The sequence below is a fragment of the Somniosus microcephalus genome, chromosome 11 (genome assembly GCF_052327205.1).
Source record: "Somniosus microcephalus isolate GS21.2 chromosome 11, FLI_Smic_1.0, whole genome shotgun sequence".
Lineage (NCBI taxonomy): Eukaryota > Metazoa > Chordata > Chondrichthyes > Squaliformes > Somniosidae > Somniosus > Somniosus microcephalus.
Genome location: NC_140997.1, coordinates 233,001,642 through 233,021,912, shown reverse-complemented (window position 1 = coordinate 233,021,912; position 20,271 = coordinate 233,001,642). Strand labels below are relative to the sequence as shown.

The 20,271-nt window shown below is 49.9% G+C and overlaps 1 protein-coding gene across 1 annotated transcript in view; it reads right to left on the bottom strand.

Moving 5' to 3' along the window:
* LOC147111338 (uncharacterized) overlaps positions 1-20,271 on the bottom strand; it is a 161,454-nt gene that overhangs the window by 56,101 nt on the left and 85,082 nt on the right. The window contains exon 25 of the mRNA XM_086000011.1: positions 19-144. Coding sequence (XP_085856137.1) covers positions 19-144 — 126 coding nt within the window. The remainder of the gene's footprint in view (positions 1-18; positions 145-20,271) is intronic.

Sequence of the window (20,271 nt, the reverse complement as noted above, 5' to 3'; positions counted from 1 at the left end):
TTCTCATGGTCTTCTTACCTTAGTAAATGTGGGGATTTTTAACTTCCTTTTCGTGTCATTTCTGTGCTTCTTTCTCAACTTTTTGTTGAGAGCTGCCTTGTTCTCGTAAATATCCAGGAACAGAGGCTGCCGGACGACATCCTGCTAGACAACCAGGAGGAACCATTAAAAACAAATGAACCTTTCCTTCAGATATTGCACAAAGTATTTTTCTCTTCTCTGCACCCGCCCCGTGATTTACTCCTCCTCCTCGTCAGAAGGCTCCGATTCGGGATGTAGCGGGGGGGGGGGTGGGGGCGAAATGCACAGCAGCCTCACTCCGGATGCTGTTCCTGCTCATCTGCCACTTCCGTCTGCAATGGGAGATGGGCTCGAGTTCAAGACCCCCCGCCCCCTCCCCCGGGAATCCCAATCTCAGCAAGAAGGCTCCAAACGGAGACTGTGCCACGTCTCGCCGGGCGGGGGTAATGGAGGGCAGAAAGCAAAGGGGCAGGGCGGGGCGGGGGCGAACCTGGGGCTGAGGCAGTCTCGCCAGGTCAGTGCTCGGCACCTCCAGAGCAGCTGGTTACAAGGGGTGCGATGGTCCTATCAGCTGCAGGAGAAAGAAAAAGAGGGAAAGAAAGAGGGAAAGAAAGAAAGAAAGAAAGAAAGAGAGAGAAAGAAAGAGATGGTGGAGGAGGGGATTTACCAAAACCACTTCTCCCCCATCTAAACATTGTGCCGTGTTGTGCCTGTTTTTCAGGTGCCCAGCGGACTACAAAGGCCTGAAAATGGCGGAGAGGAATTACGCTGCCCGCCATATTGGCAGACGAGCTTGCGTCAGGAGCGCCTGCCGGCAGCGTTTCAACATTAAAAATAATGTACGGAGGTGAGTGTCCTCCAATTTTAAAAAAAATTTGTATATATAATCGTTTAAGTTTACTTTACATTGTGTAAAAAAACGATTCCAAGCATCTTTCTCCCTCTGATTAAGCTTTGCCGGGTGCTGGTCAACATCCACGTGGCCACTGCCCGTGTGTGAGCGGCACTCCCGACACTGAGGGTCAGGAGGCTATTCAACTGCGTCAGGCTCATCCTGTCCGTGCCTGTCCTCCACACTTTTGCACGCTATCCGGCGGGATCAGAATCAGGAGTGGGAAGGCTGTTTGGATTTTTTTTTGACCCCTTCCCAGGTGGGCAGATACGCGAGACGTCCGATGGGAGCACGGTAGCGCCCGCCCCCCGCCCCACCCTTCGCTATCCACACGCTGCCCCTCGGCACGACGTCATGTTCCACATCGACGCTGCCGACACCCAGCTCTACCTCGCCACCACCTCTCTCGACCCCTCCACGGTCTCTGATTTGTCGCACTGCTTGTCTGACAGCCAGTGCTGGGTGAGCAGAAATTTCCTCCAATTAAAATATTGGGAAGACCGAGGCCATTGTCTTCGGGCCCCACCACAAACTCCGTTCACTAGCCACCAACTTCGTCCCTCGCCCTAGCATCTGTCTGAGGCTGAACCAGACTGTTTGCAACCTCGGTGTCCTCCTTGACCCTAAGCCGAGCTTCCGATCCCGTATCCGCTCCATCACCAAGACCATCTACTTCCACCTCAGTAACATCGCCCGTCTCCGCCGCTGCCTCAGCTCATCTGCTGCTGAAACCCTCATCCATGCATTTGTTACCTCCAGACTCGACTATTCCAAAGCACTCCTGGCCGGCCTCCTACCTCCCACCCTCTGTAAACTTCAGCTCATCCGAACCTCTGCTGCCCTGTGTCCTAACTCACACCCAGTCCCGTTCACCCATCACCCCCTGTGCTCACTGCCCCATGTCCTAACTCACACCCAGTCCCGTTCACCCATCACCCCCTGTGCTCACTGCCCCGTGTCCTAACTCACACCCAGTCCCGTTCACCCATCACCCCCTGTGCTCACTGCCCCGTGTCCTAACTCACACCCAGTCCCGTTCACCCATCACCCCCTGTGCTCACTGCCCCGTGTCCTAACTCACACCCAGTCCCGTTCACCCATCGCCCCCTGTGCTCACTGCCCCGTGTCCTAACTCACACCCAGTCCCGTTCACCCATCACCCCCTGTGCTCACTGCCCCGTGTCCTAACTCACACCCAGTCCCGTTCACCCATCACCCCGTGCTCACTGCCCCGTGTCCTAACTCACACCCAGTCCCGTTCACCCCTCACCCCGTGCTCACTGCCCCGCGTCCAAACTCGCACCAAGTCCCGTTCACCCATCACCCCCTGTGCTCACTGCCCCGTGTCCTAACTCGCACCCAGTCCCATTCACCCATCACCCCCTGTGCTCACTGCCCCGTGTCCTAACTCACACCCAGTCCCGTTCACCCATCACCCACTGTGCACACTGCCCCGTGTCCTAACTCACACCCAGTCCCGTTCACCCATCACCCTCTGTGCTCACTGCCCTGTGTCCTAACTCACACCCAGTCCCGTTCACCCCTCACCCCCTGTGCTCACTGCCCCGTTTCCTAACTCGCACCCAGTCCCGCTCACCCATCACCCCGTGCTCACTGCCCCGTGTCCTAACTCACACCCAGTCCCGTTCACCCATCACCCACTGTGCACACTGCCCCGTGTCCTAACTCACACCCAGTCCCGTTCACCCATCACCCTCTGTGCTCACTGCCCTGTGTCCTAACTCACACCCAGTCCCGTTCACCCCTCACCCCGTGCTCACTGCCCCGTGTCCTAACTCGCACCCAGTCCCGCTCACCCATCACCCCCTGTGCTCACTGCCCCGTGTCCTAACTCACACCCAGTCCCGTTCACCCATCACCCCCTGTGCTCACTGCCCCGTGTCCTAACTCGCACCGAGTCCCGTTCACCCATCACCCACAGTGCTCACTGCCCCGTGTCCTAACTCACACCCAGTCCCGTTCACCCATCACCCCCTGTGCTCACTGCCCCGTGTCCTAACTCACACCCAGTCCCGTTCACCCATCACCCCCTGTGCTCACTGCCCCGTGTCCTAACTCACACCCAGTCCCGTTCACCCATCACCCCCTGTGCTCACTGCCCCGTGTCCTAACTCACACCCAGTCCTGTTCACCCATCACCCCGTGCTCACTGCCCCGTGTCCTAACTCACACCCAGTCCCGTTCACCCATCACCCACTGTGCTCACTGCCCTGTGTCCTAACTCACATCCAGTCCCGTTCACCCATCGCCCCGTGCTCACTGCCCCGTGTCCTAACTCACACCCAGTCCCGTTCACCCATCACCCCCTGTGCTCACTGCCCCGTGTCCTAACTCACATCCAGTCCCGTTCACCCATCGCCCCCTGTGCTCACTGCCCCGTGTCCTAACTCACACCCAGTCCCGTTCACCCATCGCCCCGTGCTCACTGCCCCGTGTCCTAACTCACACCCAGTCCCGTACACCCATCACCCCGTGCTCACTGCCCCGTGTCCTAACTCACACCCAGTCCCGTTCACCCATCACCCCGTGCTCACTGCCCCGTGTCCTAACTCACACCCAGTCCCGTTCACCCATCACCCCCTGTGCTCACTGCCCCGTGTCCTAACTCGCACCCAGTCCCGTTCACCCATCACCCTGTGCTCACCGCCCCGTGTCCTAACTCTCACCCAGTCCCGTTCACCCATCACCCCCTGTGCTCACTGCCCCGTGTCCTAACTCTCACCCAGTCCCGTTCACCCATCACCCCCTGTGCTCACTGCCCCGTGTCCTAACATACACCCAGTCCCGTTCACCCATCACCCCCTCTGCTCACTGCCCCGTGTCCTAACTCACACCCAGTCCCGTTCACCCATCACCCCCTGTGCTCACTGCCCCGTGTCCTAACTCACACCCAGTCCCGTTCACCCATCACCCCCTGTGCTCACTGCCCCGTGTCCTAACTCACACCCAGTCCCGTTCACCCATCACCCCCTGTGCTCACTGCCCCGTGTCCTAACTCACACCCAGCCCCGTTCACCCATCACACCTGTGCTCACTGCCCCGTGTCCTAACTCACACCCAGTCCCATTCACCCATCACCCCGTGCTCACTGCCCCGTGTCCTAACTCACACCCAGTCCCGTTCACCCATCACCCCCCGTGCTCACTGCCCCGTGTCCTAACTCACACCCAGTCCCGTTCACCCATCACCCCCTGTGCTCGCTGCCCCGTGTCCTAACTCACACCCAGTCCCGTTCACCCATCACCCCTTGTGCTCACTGCCCCGTGTCCTAACTCACACCCAGTCCCGTTCACCCATCACCCCGTGCTCACTGCCCCGTGTCCTCACACCCAGTCCCGTTCACCCATCACCCCATGTGCTCACTGCCCCGTGTCCTCACACCCAGTCCCGTTCACCCATCACCCTCTGTGCTCACTGCCCAGTGTCCTAACTCACACCCAGTCCCGTTCACCCATCACCCCCTGCGCTCACTGCCCCGTGTCCTAACTCACACCCAGTCCCGTTCACCCATCACCCCGTGCTCACTGCCCCGTGTCCTAACTCACACCCAGTCCCGTTCACCCATCACCCCCTGTGCTCACTGCCCCGTGTCCTAACTCACACCCAGTCCCGTTCACCCATCACCCCGTGCTCACTGCCCCGTGTCCTAACTCACACCCAGTCCCGTTCACCCATCACCCCCCGTGCTCGCTGCCCCGTGTCCTAACTCACACCCAGTCCCGTTCACCCATCACCCCTTGTGCTCACTGCCCCGTGTCCTAACTCACACCCAGTCCCGTTCACCCATCACCCCCTGTGCTCACTGCCCCGTGTCCTCACACCCAGTCCCGTTCACCCATCACCCCATGTGCTCACTGCCCCGTGTCCTAACTCACACCTAGTCCTGTTCACCTATCACCCCCTGTGCTCACTGCCCCGTGTCCTAACTCACACCCAGTCCCGTTCACCCATCACCCCCTGTGCTCACTGCCTCGTGTCCTAACTCACACCCAGTCCCGTTCACCCATCACCCCGTGCTCACTGCCCCGTGTCCTAACTCACACCCAGTCCCGTTCACCCATCACCCCGTGCTCACCGCCCCGTGTCCTAACTCACACCCAGTCCCGGTCACCCATCACCCCGTGCTCACTGCCCTGTGTCCTAACTCACACCCAGTCCCGTTCACCCATCACCCCCTGTGCTCACTGCCCCATGTCCTAACTCACACCCAGTCCCGTTCACCCATCAACCCCTGTGCTCACTGCCCCGTGTCAGAACTCGCACCAAGTCCCGTTCACCCACCAGCCCGTGCTCACTGCCCCGTGTCCTAACTCACACCCAGTCCCATTCACCCATCACCCCGTGCTCACTGCCCCGTATCCTAACTCACACCCAGTCCCGTTCACCCATCACCCCCCGTGCTCACTGCCCCGTGTCCTAACTCACACCCAGTCCCGTTCACCCATCACCCCCTGTGCTCGCTGCCCCGTGTCCTAACTCACACCCAGTCCCGTTCACCCATCACCCCTTGTGCTCACTGCCCCGTGTCCTAACTCACACCCAGTCCCGTTCACCCATCACCCCCTGTGCTCACTGCCCTCAATCCTCTAATCCTCTAAACTCGAGGGAATAAAAGCCTAGTCTGCGCAACCTGTCCTCAGCAAAGGCCTGCGCTTCATCCCCTTACGCCCACATCGCAATGAATTTCGAGCTCGGCACGATGCTGAGCTCTTTTTCCGCCGCCTTCGTCTCCGTGCCCACTTCTTTGGCCAGGAGACTTCCCCCAACGCCCCCGCACGGCTGACCCTTTCTCCCGTTTTCAGAATTCTCATTCTACCTGGACCCCTCCCTCTAGATCTTTTCATTGCAAGCTGCCGGCGTGACATCGGCCGTCTCCATTTCTCTGCTCCCCTCACTCACTCCAACCTACCTCCCTCTGAACTTGCAGCACTCCATTCTCTCAGATCCAAACCCAAAATTGTCATTAAACCTGCTGACAAGGGTGGTGCTGTTGTTGTTTGGCGAACCGACCTCTACCTAGCGGAAGCTGAACGCCAACTCTCTGACACCTCCGCCTGGACCATGACCTCACTTCTGAACATCAAGCCACCGTTTCCAAGACTGTCACTGACCTCATCTCCTCTGGAGATCTTCCCTCCACGGCCGCCAACCTCATAGTTCCCCAACCCCGCACAGCCCGCTTCTACCTCCTTCCCAAGATCCACAAACAGGACTGCCCTGGTAGACCCATCGTTTCAGCCTGTTCTTGCCCCACGGAACTTATCTCTTCCTATCTCGACTCTATTTTTTCTCCCCTTGTCCAGTCTCTTCCCACCTACATCCGCGACTCTTCCGACGCCCTCCGCCACTTTAACAGTTTCCAGTTTCCTGGCCCCAAACATCTCCTTTTCACTATGGATGTCCAAATCCCTCTACACCTCCATCCCCCACCAGGATGGCCTGAGGGCGCTCCGCTTCTTCTTTGAACAGAGCCCCAACCAGTCCCCATCCACCACCACCCTCCTCCGCCTGGCTGAACTTGTTCGCACATTGGACAACTTCTCCTTTGACTCCACTCACAATTCACAATTCACAATTCAAATCACTTTATTGGCATGATAAGTTACATCTTATGTTGCCAAAGCATCAAAATACATTTATGGTTTAGCACATAAACGCAGTTCTATTCATACAGTGTATAAACAGGTATATCCCTGAGTGTATAAGTATACATTCGCATTGTTTATATATATTCTTTTCTTAGTTTACTGGTTGTCCCTCTGTTCATGGCAAGCTGTAACATAGTGTGCCGCCAGTGTTATACAGCTTCTCTCCTCTCCCAGTAGGAATGGGAGTTTTTGGTTGTCATTCAGATTTCTGAAATCAGGGCATATTTGTGAGAATTTTTGGTAGAAATTCTCCCTGATGCCCTGATATTTTCCACAAGCTGTGAGGAAGTGCATCTCTGTCTCCACCACTCCCTGACTGCAGTGAGAGCATATCCTGTCCTCTCTTGGCAGCCTGGTCTGCCTTTTTCGATCGCTAGGCTATGTTCGCTAAGTCTGTACCTTGTCAAGGTTCTTCTCAGTTTGTTATCCTTTACCATGGTCAGGTAATCAGCTATGTTGTATTGTCTGTTTAGGGCCAAGTAGCAATTGAGTTTGCTTTGGGTTTTTGTTGTTTCTGCCCAATATGTCAGATATTTTTCCTTTTGCTTAGCGACGATTGTGTTGGGTCGAATTCTTTGTGTTACCCTGTCACTGTCCTGGGGCTGGTTATTGTTAGTATTGTTAGTAGTTACTTCACTGAGTCCCAGGACTAGTTGACTGAGGGTATTCTTCTTTATGGTCAGCTCTTGGCATTTCAGGGCGTCGTAGTGATAGCATTGGGGATTGCTCATTTGTAGGTGATTCCAAAATTTGGTGGCTCTTTTTTGGATAGTGATTATTAATGGATATTGGCCTAGTTCCGCCCTGCATGCATTGTTTACTGTTTTCCTTGGAGTCCGGAGGATACTTTTACAGAATTCTGCATGTAGGATCTCAATTGGGTGTTTGTCCCATTTTGCAAATTCTTGTTGAGTTAGCGGTCCCCATACCTCACTGCCATAGAGTGCAATTGGTTCAATTACTGATTTGAAAATTTTGAGCCAAATGCTAATTGGGATTTCTATTTGGATTGATTTTTTGATGGCATAGAAAGCCCTTCTTGCTTTCTCTTTCAGTTCATTCACAGCCAGTTTGAAGTTTCCCGTAGAACTGATTTTTAAGCCCAAGTATGTGTAGTTAGTGGTTTGTTCAATTTTGGTTGTTCCTACTGTGAAATTTATTTTGGGTCCCTGATGTTTGGATCTTTGCTGGAACACAAGGACTTTGGTTTTTTGGGGATTTATTGTCAGGGCCCAAGTCTGGCAGTACGACTCCAGCAGGTCCAGGTTTTGCTGTAGCCCCTCTTTAGTAGGTGACAGCAGAACCAGGTCGTCTGCATAGAGGAGGAATTTAACCTTGGATTCATATAGGGTGAGGCCGGGTGCTGTAGATTGTTCAAGTAGTTTTGCCAATCCATTTATGTAAATATTAAAGAGTGTCGGTGAGATTGGCGAGCCCTGCGTCACCCCCCGCCCCTGTGGGAAGTATTTTGTTTGTTTGTCTCCAATTTTAACTGCACATTTGTTGTTTGTATACATTGATTTAATGACATCATATGTTTTCCCTCCTACCCCACTTTCGATAAGTTTCAGGAATAAACCGTCATGCCAGATGGAGTCGAAAGCCTTCTGGAAATCTACAAAGCATGCGTAGATTTTGCTTTTGTTATGGTGAACGTGTTTGTCAATTAGGGTCTGTAGGGTGAAGATATGATCGGATGTTCTATAGTTTGGCAGGAATCCAATTTGGCTTTTACTCAAGACATTGTGCTCCTCAAGGAAGTTTATGTCTTTTGTTTATGATGCTAAAGAATACCTTCCCCAGGTTACTGTTTACACAGATGCCTCGATAGTTGTTTGGGTCGATTTTGTCCCCACTTTTGTATATGGGCGTTATGAGTCCTTTGTTCCAGATATCAGGGAAATAACCGACACTCAGAACCAAGTTGAAGAGTTTTAGGATAGCCAGTTTCATTTTGTTGTCTGTGTGTTTAATCATCTCGTTTAGTATGCCGTCTGTCCCGCAAGCTTTTCCTGGTCGCAGGTCCTTGAGTTTTTCAAGAAGTTCTTTTTCTGTTATTATGGCGTCCAGCGGGTTTTGGTTATCTTTTATGGCCATTTCTAGCTTTTCCAGTTTTTTGCATATTTGGTGTTGCTCTGGTCTTAGTGTGTTTTTCTGGTATAATTTTTCAAAGTGGTTTACCCATGTGTCCCCATTTTGAATGGCCAAATCGTCGTGTTGTTTTTTGTGTAGTGTTTTCAAGTTTTCCCAGAAACAATTGGAATCAATGGATTCCTCCATGGAGCTGAGTGTATTCTTAATATATTGCTCTTTTTTGGTTCTGAGTGTGTTTCTGTATTGTGTTAGTGTCTGACAATAAGTAAGGCGTAGTTCCTCGTTTTCTGGATGTCTGTGTTTTTGGTTTGATATTTTTCTAAGTTTTTTCCTCATGTTATGGCAATCTCGGTCAAACCATTTTTCATAGTTTTTTGTTTTGGGTTTGTTCTTGCGAGCTTTCAAGTTTGCATTTGTTGCCAAATTATCAAAAATATTGTTTAGTTTACTAACTGCCCGGTTTACGCCTTCTTTATTGTGAGTGTATATGTTATCCAGAAAGGTGTCTAAGAGAGCTTGAGTTGATGCATTGCTAATTGTTTTCTGGTATTTTTCCGTGTCGTTTTTGGCCCATCTGTACGATTTTTTGGTGTTGTATAGTTTACTGGGTTGTGTTTCTATGTTGTTTGTTTCTGTCTTTTTGAGGAACATAGTAATTTGACTGTGATCTGACAGTGTTGTTTGTGGTTTGACTGTGAATGCTCTGAAAGAGGATGGGTCTAAGTCTGTAATCATATAGCCTACTGTGCTGCAGCCAAGAGGTGAGCAATAGGTCGATCTTCCTAGGAGGTCTCCTATGAACCTACCATTGACAATGTACAGACCCAGGTTTCGACAGAGCTGTAGTAGCTGTTTTCCGTTGGTATTTGACTGCTTGTCGCAGTTATGCCTGTATGGAAGGGAAGGGATGTCAAAGTGGTTATTCCCGAAAACGTAATTGTTTCCCTGATTATTGGTGAAGTCTGGTTCTTCGCCCGTTCTTGAATTGAGGTCCCCACAGATCAACACGTTCCCCTGGGCCTGGTATTGGATAATTTCCCCCTTCATGTTGGAGAAGGTGTCCTCTTTAAAGTACGGGGAATCGATTGGAGGGATATAAAGTGCGCAAATGTAAACATCTTGGGTGTTTGAGATAATCTCCCTCTCAAGTTTGAGCCACATATGGTTTTCGCCCTTTTTTATAAATTTGATGTAATTCTTAAGTTCTGTTTTAAACCAGATCAGTATGCCTCCGGAGTCTCTGCCTTGGGTTACACTTGGTAATTTATTGGAGGGGACCACCAGCTCAGTGTACCCTTGGGGACAGCCAGTGTGTCCTTTTCCTTTATACCAAGTTTCCTGTAAAATGATAATATCTAGGTCTTTAGTTTCATCTATGAACTCTGGGGTCCTACTTTTCACTTCTCGCAGTGAAGAGCGTAGACCTTGGATATTCCAGGTTGAAATATATAAGGATTTCATGTTAAGTTTGATCTTTTACTATGATAGGTTAAAGAGTGGTACGTGTTTGTCGTGTCTAAGTGTGGGAAAAAAAAGATCACATCAGTTGTCTACAAAAGTTAATACAATTTGGTTACAGTTCTTTCTATTAATTAGTCCTTGATCCATAAGGCGGAAGTAGATGCTGCTGCACATCTGCTTATTGTCTCTTAATGGATTGTTTCTGTCTGAGGTATTGCGTACGTCCTGTGCATCTCTCCCTCTGTCTGGCTGGGAGCAGTCCTATTCCCCTGTGGGACAGGAGTGGTGCAGGTCTGATATTGTTGTTTTGCATGGGGATCCTCTCTGGTCTCGGTTGGTGTGTTGGTGGTCCTTGTAGTGTTCCTGATATGTACCCCGCTGATCTCTGGTGGTCGGGGGGGGGTCCTCTTGGAGTCTGGGTATGGACCCGGTTAAAAGCGACGTCCTTCAGGGCTTTAGCAAAGATCGATATTCTTTGCCTTTGGATGTGGACGTGGTCGTAAAGACATTCCTCATCAAGGGTGGGGTGTTGGGCCAGGTGTACGTTGTGGTTTGATTCGCAGTCTCTTGCTATGCTGGCATTTATCTCATGAATTGTGTTGTTGTTGAAGTCTGTTCTCGGCAATATTGTGGAAACAGTGATTCTAGTGTTTGGAAATGTACTGCTTGCTTTCCTAATCATTGCTCTGAGCGATGTTGCTACTTCTTTCTGTTGGGTCTTTAGGTCATTTGTGCCCGTGTGTATTATTATGTGTTGGGGGGAGCCTAATCTGGCTTTGGTCAGCCATCCCATGGCTCTGTTTGTTGTTGGGCACCAGATCTTTTCTACTTTACTTCTAGGGAATAGCTTTTTCTCCCATAGAAATTTCCCATTTGAGTCTATGAGTATTACGACGTCAGCCTTGTTTGTGTTTACTGTCTGGTGGCTTTCGCTTGGACTCATAGTATGTGTGCTGGGCTGGGGTGTCTGGTGTGTGCATACCTCTTGTGAGCGGCCCGCTTGTGGTTCCAGGGTGGTGGGGGAAGATTGCGAATCAGTATGCTGGTCGGTCTGTGTGGCACCCCTTGTATTGTGTGTCTGTTGCTTTTGTTCCGTGTGGGAGTGCAGCCGTTCCGTCCGGCTCTGTCTTGTCTTATCTCTAGCCTCTGGTTGCTGGTCTAATGGTGTTATCTCTCCTCTATGGCTCTCTTCTTTTTCCTGCAGCACTTTCACCTGATTCCTAAGTAGATTCACCTGGTTCTCAAGTAGCTTCAGCTCTCTCTTGTGTCTCTCCCTCTCCTGATTTTGATCGTCATTCATTTTGAGGAAGTCCTCTCTAAGTTTAACCATCTCTATCTCTAATTGATTAAATTTATCTTTTGGTTGTACCTGGCTGTGTGATCCCGGGGTATGTGTCTGGTCGGCCCTGGAAGGCTCACTCACTTCCTGGCTAGGCTGGTCGGCCCTGGAGGGCTCACTCGCTTCCTGGCTATGCTGCTCTTCTCTTGGTGAGCTGGGAATGGTAGGGGGACTATGTGTGGCTTCCTCCCTGGTAGTTATGCTGGGGTTTGTCAGTTGTATCGTGTGGCTGTGGTTCCCCGGGGTTAGTGTCTGGTTTGAACTGTGTGGCTCGTTCACCTCCTGACCAGGCAGATTTTCTCCTGGTAAGTTGTCAATGTTGGGGGGAGTGCGGGCCACTCTGGGGCTGTTCCTTCCCCCCTTAGTTAATTTTTTCAGTGTCCTGAAGGCCGTTGCAAATTTGTCGAGGTTGCCTTGCACTAATATTGTTCCGGTATTGTACGCGTTGACCGTCGTAGTTGAACTGTCTCCTGGTGTGTTAATTTTCATTATGGACCCATTTGCGGTATTTTCTAGCTTAACATTGGTATAGTGTGATTTTATTGCTGTGATCCAAGCCACTGGCTGATCTGAGTAGAAAATGAGGTTACTTTTTGTCCCATTGTTGTAACAGTCAGCAAAAAGTGTTTCTGGTTTTTCTCTCATCTGCTCATGCTTGATCGCTTTTATAGCTTTTTTTGCGGTGTTGGGGGGAATCTGGAAGCGGGGCTGTTGTGGATCTTCTGATTCGCTCATTTTTGGTAAAGTATTGTTGATCTTAGAATAAGCTTTTCTGGGGCCCCGGGTTTGGTGTTTCCCTCTCCCTGTTCGCGAACTTTCCCGGTCCCCCTCTCCGACCCCGTGGTCCTTGGGCCTCGGCTTCTGGGTTCACCCTTCTCAGGTCTGGGTCTGTGAGCCGCTGTTTCCCGGTGCCTTCGGGCTGTTCCCCTCCCCCTCAGAGGTCTCTGTGCCTCTGTCTCGGCCTGGCTCCTCGGGCCTTTCCCTGGCTTCAGTCTCCCTCCCTGGGCCCTGTACTCACAGTCTTGGTTTGCTTCTGGAAGCCTTCTGGTTGCTCCCCTTCTCCTCAGAGGTCTCTGGGCCTGGCTCCTCGGGCCTTTCCCGGGCTTTCTAGCCCAGCCGCCGCTCGGGCTGTGCCTCGTTTGCCGTTCGGGTGCTGGACTGCGGTCGTCGCACGGGTGCTGGACTGCGGCCGTCGCTCGGGTGCTGGACTGCGGTCATCGCTCGGGTGCTGGACTGTGGCCGCCGATCGGGCCGTGTCTCGTTCGCCGCTCGGGCTCCCCGAGTCACCTCGTTCCGGCTGCCGCTGCGTCTCCGTGCAGCCTCCCCGATTCGCCTCGTTTCCCGAAGCGGCCTCCCCGAGTCTCCTCGCTCCGGCTGCCGCTGCGTCTCCGTGCGGCCTTCGCGCCTCGGTTCCCGATGCGGCCGAGTCACCTCGCTTCTGCTGCTGCTGTGGCCCCGTGCGGCCGCTGTTCTTTGGTTTGTATATTTTTTTTTTTCCCCTTATTTCTTTTTTTTCTTTGGCTTTTTTTTTCTAATTTCCTCTGTTTTTTTTTTCCTTTGGTGGTCTCTTTGGTGGTCTTTTCCTTCCTTACTTAATCTAGACTAAACTAAACTTAAACTTAACTAAACAAACTAAACTAACTTAACTAGAACTAAATTTAACTTTAAAACCTTTTTAAACTTGAAATGAACCTTTTTTTCCCCCACTTTAAACACTAAAAACACTAAAAATTCAGCAGCCCATCTTCTGCGTGTGTATTCACTCTGTCTGGCTGTCTGGCTCCCTCCAAATTAAAGGTGTTGCTATGGGAACCCGCATGGGTCCTAGCTATGCCTGCCTTTTTGTGGGATATGTGGAACACTCTTTGTTCCAGTCCTACTCGGGTCCCCTCCCTCACCTCTTTTCCCGATACATTGATGACTGTATTGGTGCCGTTTCCTGCTCTCGTCCCGAACTGGAAAATTTCATTCACTTTGCTTCCAACTTCCACCCTTCCCTCACCTTCACATGGTCCATCTCTGACTCTTCCCTTCCCTTCCTCGACTTCTCTGTCTCCATCTCTGGGGATAGGCTATTGACAAACATTCACTACAAGCCCACTGACTCCCACAGCTACCTGGACTACACTTCCTCCCACCCCGCTTCCTGTAAGGACTCTATTCCATTCTCCCAGTTTCTCCATCTCCGCCGCATCTGCTCTGATGATGCCACCTTCCACACCAGTGCTTCCGACATGTCTTCCCTTTTCCTCAACCAAGGATTCCCCTCTACTGTGGTTGACATGGCCCTCGACCGTGTCCGTTCTATCTCCCGCACTTCTGCCATCACCCCTTCCCCTCCCTCCCGGAACCACAATAGAGTTCCCCTTGTCCTCACCTTTCGCCCCACCAGCCTCCACATTCAACAGATCATCCTCCGCCATTTCCGCCACCTCCAGCGTGATCCCACCACCAAACACATCTTCCCCTCACCTCCCCTTTCAGCATTCCGAAGGGACCGCTCCCTCCGCAACACCCTGGTCCACTCCTCTATCACCCTCAACACCCCTTCACCCGGCACCTTCCTGTGCAAGTGCAGGAGATGCAACACATGCCCTTTTACCTCCTCCCTTTCCACTGTTCAGGGCCCTAAACACCCCTTCCAGGTGAAAATTTACTTGTACTTCTTGCAATTTAGTATACTGTATTCACTGCTCACGATGTGGTCTCCTCTACATTGGGGAGACCAAACGCAGATTGGGTGACCGCTTTGTGGAACACCTCCGTTCAGTCCGTAAGGGGGAACCCCATGCTTCCGGTCGCCTGTCACTTTAATTCTCATAGAAACATAGAAGATAGGAGCAGGAGTAGGCCATTCGGCCCCTCGAGCCTGCTCCGCCATTCAATGCGATCATGGCTGATCATCCAAATTCAGTACCCGGTCCCTGCTTTCTCCCCATATCTCTTGATCCCTTTAGCCTTAAGAAATATATCCAACTCCTTCTTGAATATATTTAATGAATTGGCCTCTACTGCCTTCTGTGGTAGAGAATTCCACAGGTTCACCACTCTCTGGGTGAAGAAATTCCTCCTCATTTCTGTCCTAAATGGCTTACCCCTTATCCTTAGACTGAGACCCCTGGTTCTGGACTCCCCGACCATCGGGAACATCCTTCCTGCATCTAGTCCTGTCAGAATTTTATAAGTTTCAATGAGATCCCCTCTCATTCTTCTAAACTCCAGTGAGTATAAGCTCAATCAACCCAATCTCTCCTCATATGTCATTCCTGCCATCCCAGGTATCAGCCTGGTGAATCTTCGCTGAACTCCTTCCATGGCAAGAACATCCTTCCTCAGATAAGGCGACCAAAACTGCACACAATACTCAAGGTGTGGTCTCACCAAGGCCCTGTACAACTGCAGCAAGACATCCTTGTTCCTGTACTCAAACCCTCTCGCTACGAAGGCCAACATACCATTTGCCTTCTTAACCGCCTGCTGCACCTGCATGCTTACCTTCAGCGACTGGTGCACAAGGACACCCAGGTCTCTTTGCACTTCCCCTTTTCCCAATCTATTGCCATTGAGATAATAATCTGCCTTCCTGTTTTTGCCACCAAAGTGGATAACCTCACATTTATCCACGTTATATTGCATCTGCCATGCTTCTGTCCAATCACCCAACCTGTCCAAATCATCCTGTAGTTTCTCGGCATCCTCCTCACAGCACACACGCCCACCCAGCTTTGTGTCGTCTGCAAATTTGGAGATATTACACCTAGTTCCCTCGTCTAGATCATTAATATATATTGTGAATAGCTGGAGTCCAAGGACCGATCCCTGCGGTACCCCACTAGTCACTGCCTGCCACTCGGAAAAAGACCCGTTTATTCCAACTCTTTGCTTTCTGTCTGCCAACCAGTTCTCTATCCAAGTCAATAGCTTGCCCCCTTCTCCGCTCCATTCCCACTCTGACATCTGCGTCCTCGGCCTCTTACACTGTTCCAACGAAGCTCAGCGTAAGCTCGAGGAACAGCACCTCATCTTTCGATTAGGCACTTTACAGCCTTCTGGGCTCAACAGAGTTCAACAATTTCAGACCATAACCTCTGCCCCTATCTTTTTTTCCATTTATTTATTTCTCTCTCTCTCTCTCACATGGCAGCTGTCGATCATTCTGCCAGTGCCATTTACACTTCATGTAGAGCCATCTTTTCATTATTAACTTGTCCCATTACCCTCTCCTTTTGCCTTGCACCATCATCCCTTTTGTCATTTAATTTCTCCTGCCTTCCATCCTATCACAGACCTTCCCTTTTGTTCTTTCCTCCCCTCCCCCCTTTCCCAGCCCCTACACTTGCTTAAAAATCTGTTCCATCTCCAGCTTTTTCCACTTCTGACGACGGGTCATCGACCTGAAACGTTAACTCTGTTTCTCGCTCCGCAGGTGCTGCCTGACCTGCTGAGTATTTCCAGCATTTTCTGTTTTTATCTCATAATTTAACTCTTTTAGCCCCGGTATCATTCTGGTGAATCTGCGCTGCTCCCCCTCCAAGGCCGATAGATCCTTCCTGAGGGGCGGGGCCCAGAACTGAACCCAGTTACTCCAGAGGGGGTCTGACCAGAGCTCTGAACAACTGAAGCATCACTTCCTCACTTTGAGGTCCAACTCCTGCGTTATGTGGGAATTCAGGGACACTGCCGGTGTCCCTGACGACCATGTGTGCCGGAAATGTATCCAGCTGCAGCTACTAGTAGACCGCATTGAGGCACTGGAGCTGCGGATGGATGAGTTTTGGAGCATTCGCGATGCTGAGAGGGTCGTGCATAACACATTTAGTGAGTTGGTCACACCGCAGGTAAGGGCTGCACAGGCAGAAGGGAAATGGGTGACCATCAGGCGGAGCAGTAGAAGCAGGCAGGTAGTGCAGGGGACCCCTGTGGCCATTCCCCTCTCAAACAGGTATACTGATTTGGATACTGTTGAGGGGGATGACTTACCAGGGGAAGGCAGCAGCAGCCAACTTCCTGGCACCGAGGGTGCTTCTGCTGCTCAGGAAGGGAGGAAAAAGAGTGGGAGAACAATAGTGGTAGGGGATTCTATCGTAAGGGGAACAGATAGGTGTTTCTGTGGCAGTAGACGTGACTCCAGGATGGTTTGTTGCCTCCCTGGCGCCAGGGTCAAGGATGTCACTGAATGGCTGCAGGGCATTCTGAAGGGGGAGGGTGAACAGTCAGAGGTCGTGGTTCACATTGGGACCAACGACATGGGTAGGAAGAGGGAGGAGGTCCTGCAGCAAGAATTTAGGGAGCTGTAATGATCAGTAACATGTCATTCTAGAATGGTACACTAGGTGGAGCTGTATGTTTAGGAGTGGGGCTACCCACAATGCAGTAGTCAAGATGGATGCTGTACACTAGTCCACATGGCTGAATAAAGTGACTAGCTCAAGCTAGTTGTTCATAATGAAAATGTCTATTTATTTATGAACATAACATGGTACCAGAAGTGGTAAAATCTGCTGAATATTGTGAAACGCGACAAGGAGAATTTGAAGCCACCGGAGGGTTTGAAACTCACGGGGAATGTCGACTGCAATTGGCGGACTTTCAAACAACAATTCGAACTCTACATTGCTGCCATCGGGTTCGGTACGATGCCAGACGCAAGGAAAATAGCGTTGTTGCTCACGGTTGCAGGTCCATAGGTGATAGAGGTATTTAATACGTTTATATTTGATCAAGAGGAGGACAGAGAAAAGATGGATGATGTGCTAAAGAAGTTTGATACACATTGTTCTCCCAAAAAGAACGAGACCTATGAGAGGTACGTGTTCCGTTCACGGACACAGCAGCAAAATGAGACTTTTGATAGCTTTGTGACTGATCTGAAACTGAAAGCACAGACATGTAATTTCTCTGAACTGAAATCATCCATGATTCGTGACCAGATTGTGTTTGGTACTCATGATAAAAAGGTCAGGGAACGTCTGTTGAGAGAAACCGAACTAACATTGGAGAATGCTGTGAAAATATGCCATGCCAGTGAGCTAGCTCAAAAGCACACGAAGACTTTCAGTGAAATTAATAATAATGCGATTGTAGTAAGTGATAGTGCTGCTATCGGTGCTGTGTCCTACAAGGGGAAGAAACGTGGGCAGAATAGAAATGAAAAGCAATCAGAGGAAGGAATTTTTAATTGTAAACGCTGTGGTTACAAACACCAGTCACGACAATGCCCAGCGTTTGGGAAAATGTGCACAAAATGTAATGGAAAGAATCACTTTGCCAAACAATGCTTTTCAAAAGTAAAAACAAAGAAAGGGCAACAAGTCAATGTGATTGAGGACACTGAATTAAGTGAGACATTTTTTGTAGGAATGGTGTCATGTGACAATATCGAAAAGGATACAGAAAATGTGCTGCCCTCAGTAATGGACAATGCTGAACATAAAGTTAATGTAGTAAAAGATGACAAATGGATAATGTCACTGCAGGTAAATGGAGCATTAGTTACATTGAAACTAGACACTGGGGCAAAAGCAAACTTAATCAGTATGAGTGACATTAAAAATATGAAAGAAAAGCCCAAAATACAGAAAAAGTCAGTACTACTGAAGAACTATAATGGACAGAAAATAGATAGCTTAGGTGTATGCAGACTTAAAGTGGCAGTCAAAGACAAAGTGCATCATCTCATGGTTTCTGTTGTGGCTGAAGGACTTGATTCACTACTAGGTGACAAAGCTTGTGAGGACTTAGAACTGGTCAAGAGAGTCTACCGTATAAACTGTGCCATAAGCAGACCAGATGACTCAGTGGATTCTGTAGTGAGTAATTTCCAGGATGTGTTCAAAGGATTTGGAGTTCTACCATTCACTTACAAGATCCAGCTAAAGGAGGATGCTCAGCCAGTGGTACATGCTCCACGGAGAGTTCCAGCACCCCTGCGTGACCGGCTCAAGAAAGAACTGGACAGAATGACCACACGAGGAGTCATCAGGAAAGTCGAAGAGCCGACAGACTGGGTTAACTCCATGGTATGTGTAAAGAAAAAGAACAATGATCTAAGAGTATGCATGGATCCAAAGGACTTAAATGCAAACATAAAACGTGAACACTACTAGATTCCCAAGCGAGAAGAAATCACCAGCGAAATGTCAGGTGCCAGATACTTCACAAAGCTTGATGCCTCACAAGGATTTTGGCAACTAAAACTGGATGAAGAGAGCACCAAATACTGTACCTTCAACACACCATTTGGCAGGTATTGTTTCCTCAGAATGTCTTTCGGGATAATAGCTGCATCTGAAATCTTTCATAGAGCGATGGAACACATAATTGAAGGTCTGGAAGGAGTTTGGGTCTATGTTGATGACATCATCATCTGGGGTTCCACACTGAAAGAACACAATGAGAGACTGACTAAAGTGCTACAGAGCATACGCCGGAATGGACTGAAGCTCAACAAAGCCAAGTGTCAGTTTGGCGTCCAGGAAGTCACTTTCCTCGGAGATAATCTATCTGGTAAAGGAATAGAGCCAGATATGGAAAAAGTAAACGCCATACTCAAAATGCCCCGACCCACTGACAAAAAAGGAGTGCTACGCATCATGGGGATGATAAACTTCATTGGAAAGTTCATTCCTAACTTGTCAGCCAAGACAGCCTGTCTGCGAGACCTGCTACATATAAAACAAATGAGTTCGCATGGACAGAAAGACATGAACAAGAGTGGATGAACCTCAAAACAGTGCTGACAACCACACCTGTATTCACCTTCTTTGACCCAACAAAGAGAATCAAAGTGTCAACAGATGCATCAAAAGATGGCCTAGGCGCGGTCTTGCTACAAGCAGAAGGTGAAGATTGGAAGCCTGTTGCCTATGCCTCCAGGTCTATGACTGATTCTGAGTGTTGATACACCCAGATTGAAAAGGAATGTCTAGGCTTGGTAGTTGGACTAGAAAAGTTCCATGGCTACATATATGGACTTCCCACCTTCACAGTTGAGACAGACCACTGCCCACTGGTTGCCATCATTAAAAAAAACCTGAATGAGATGTCTCCAAGGATTCAATGACTCATGATGAAGCTGCAAAGATATGACTTTCAACTGATCTACACACCAGGCAAACACATAGTGTTAGCAGATGCACTATCCCGAGCACCCACAATGAGTCATGTGAGCTCTACTGAGGAAGACGTGGATGTTCATGTGAGTATGGTCACTGCTGCGCTGCCCGTGTCAGACACAAAATCAAAGCAAATAGCAGAAGAAACAGTAAAAGATACAGTGTCACAAACAGTAAGAGAGAACATTCATCATGGTTGGCCAAAAGGTTCCTGTCCAAAGTACTCTCACATTAGGTCAGAGTTGAGTGTCGCAAGTGGACTATTACTAAAACAGAACAGAATAGTCATTCCACAGGCTCTACGTCGAGACATGCTCAAAAGGATTCATGAGGGACACCTCGGAATTGAAAAATGCAAAAGGAGAGCAAGAGACACTGTTTATTGGCCTGGCATAAATAAGGACATTGAGAACATGATAGGCGAATGTGAGACATGTCAGAAACACCAAAACAAACAAGCAAAGGAACCAATGATAGTAGCTGACTTACCAACAGCACCATGGCAAAAGGTTGGTATGGACCTCTTTCATTTGAATGGTAAAGACTATCTAATAGTGATTGACTACTATTCTAACTATCCTGAGATGGCACTGATCTCAAGCACATCAGCAAGCAGTGTCATAATGCATGTTAAATCCATCTTCGCCAGACATGGAATTCCCAGGATTGCCGTTAGCGACA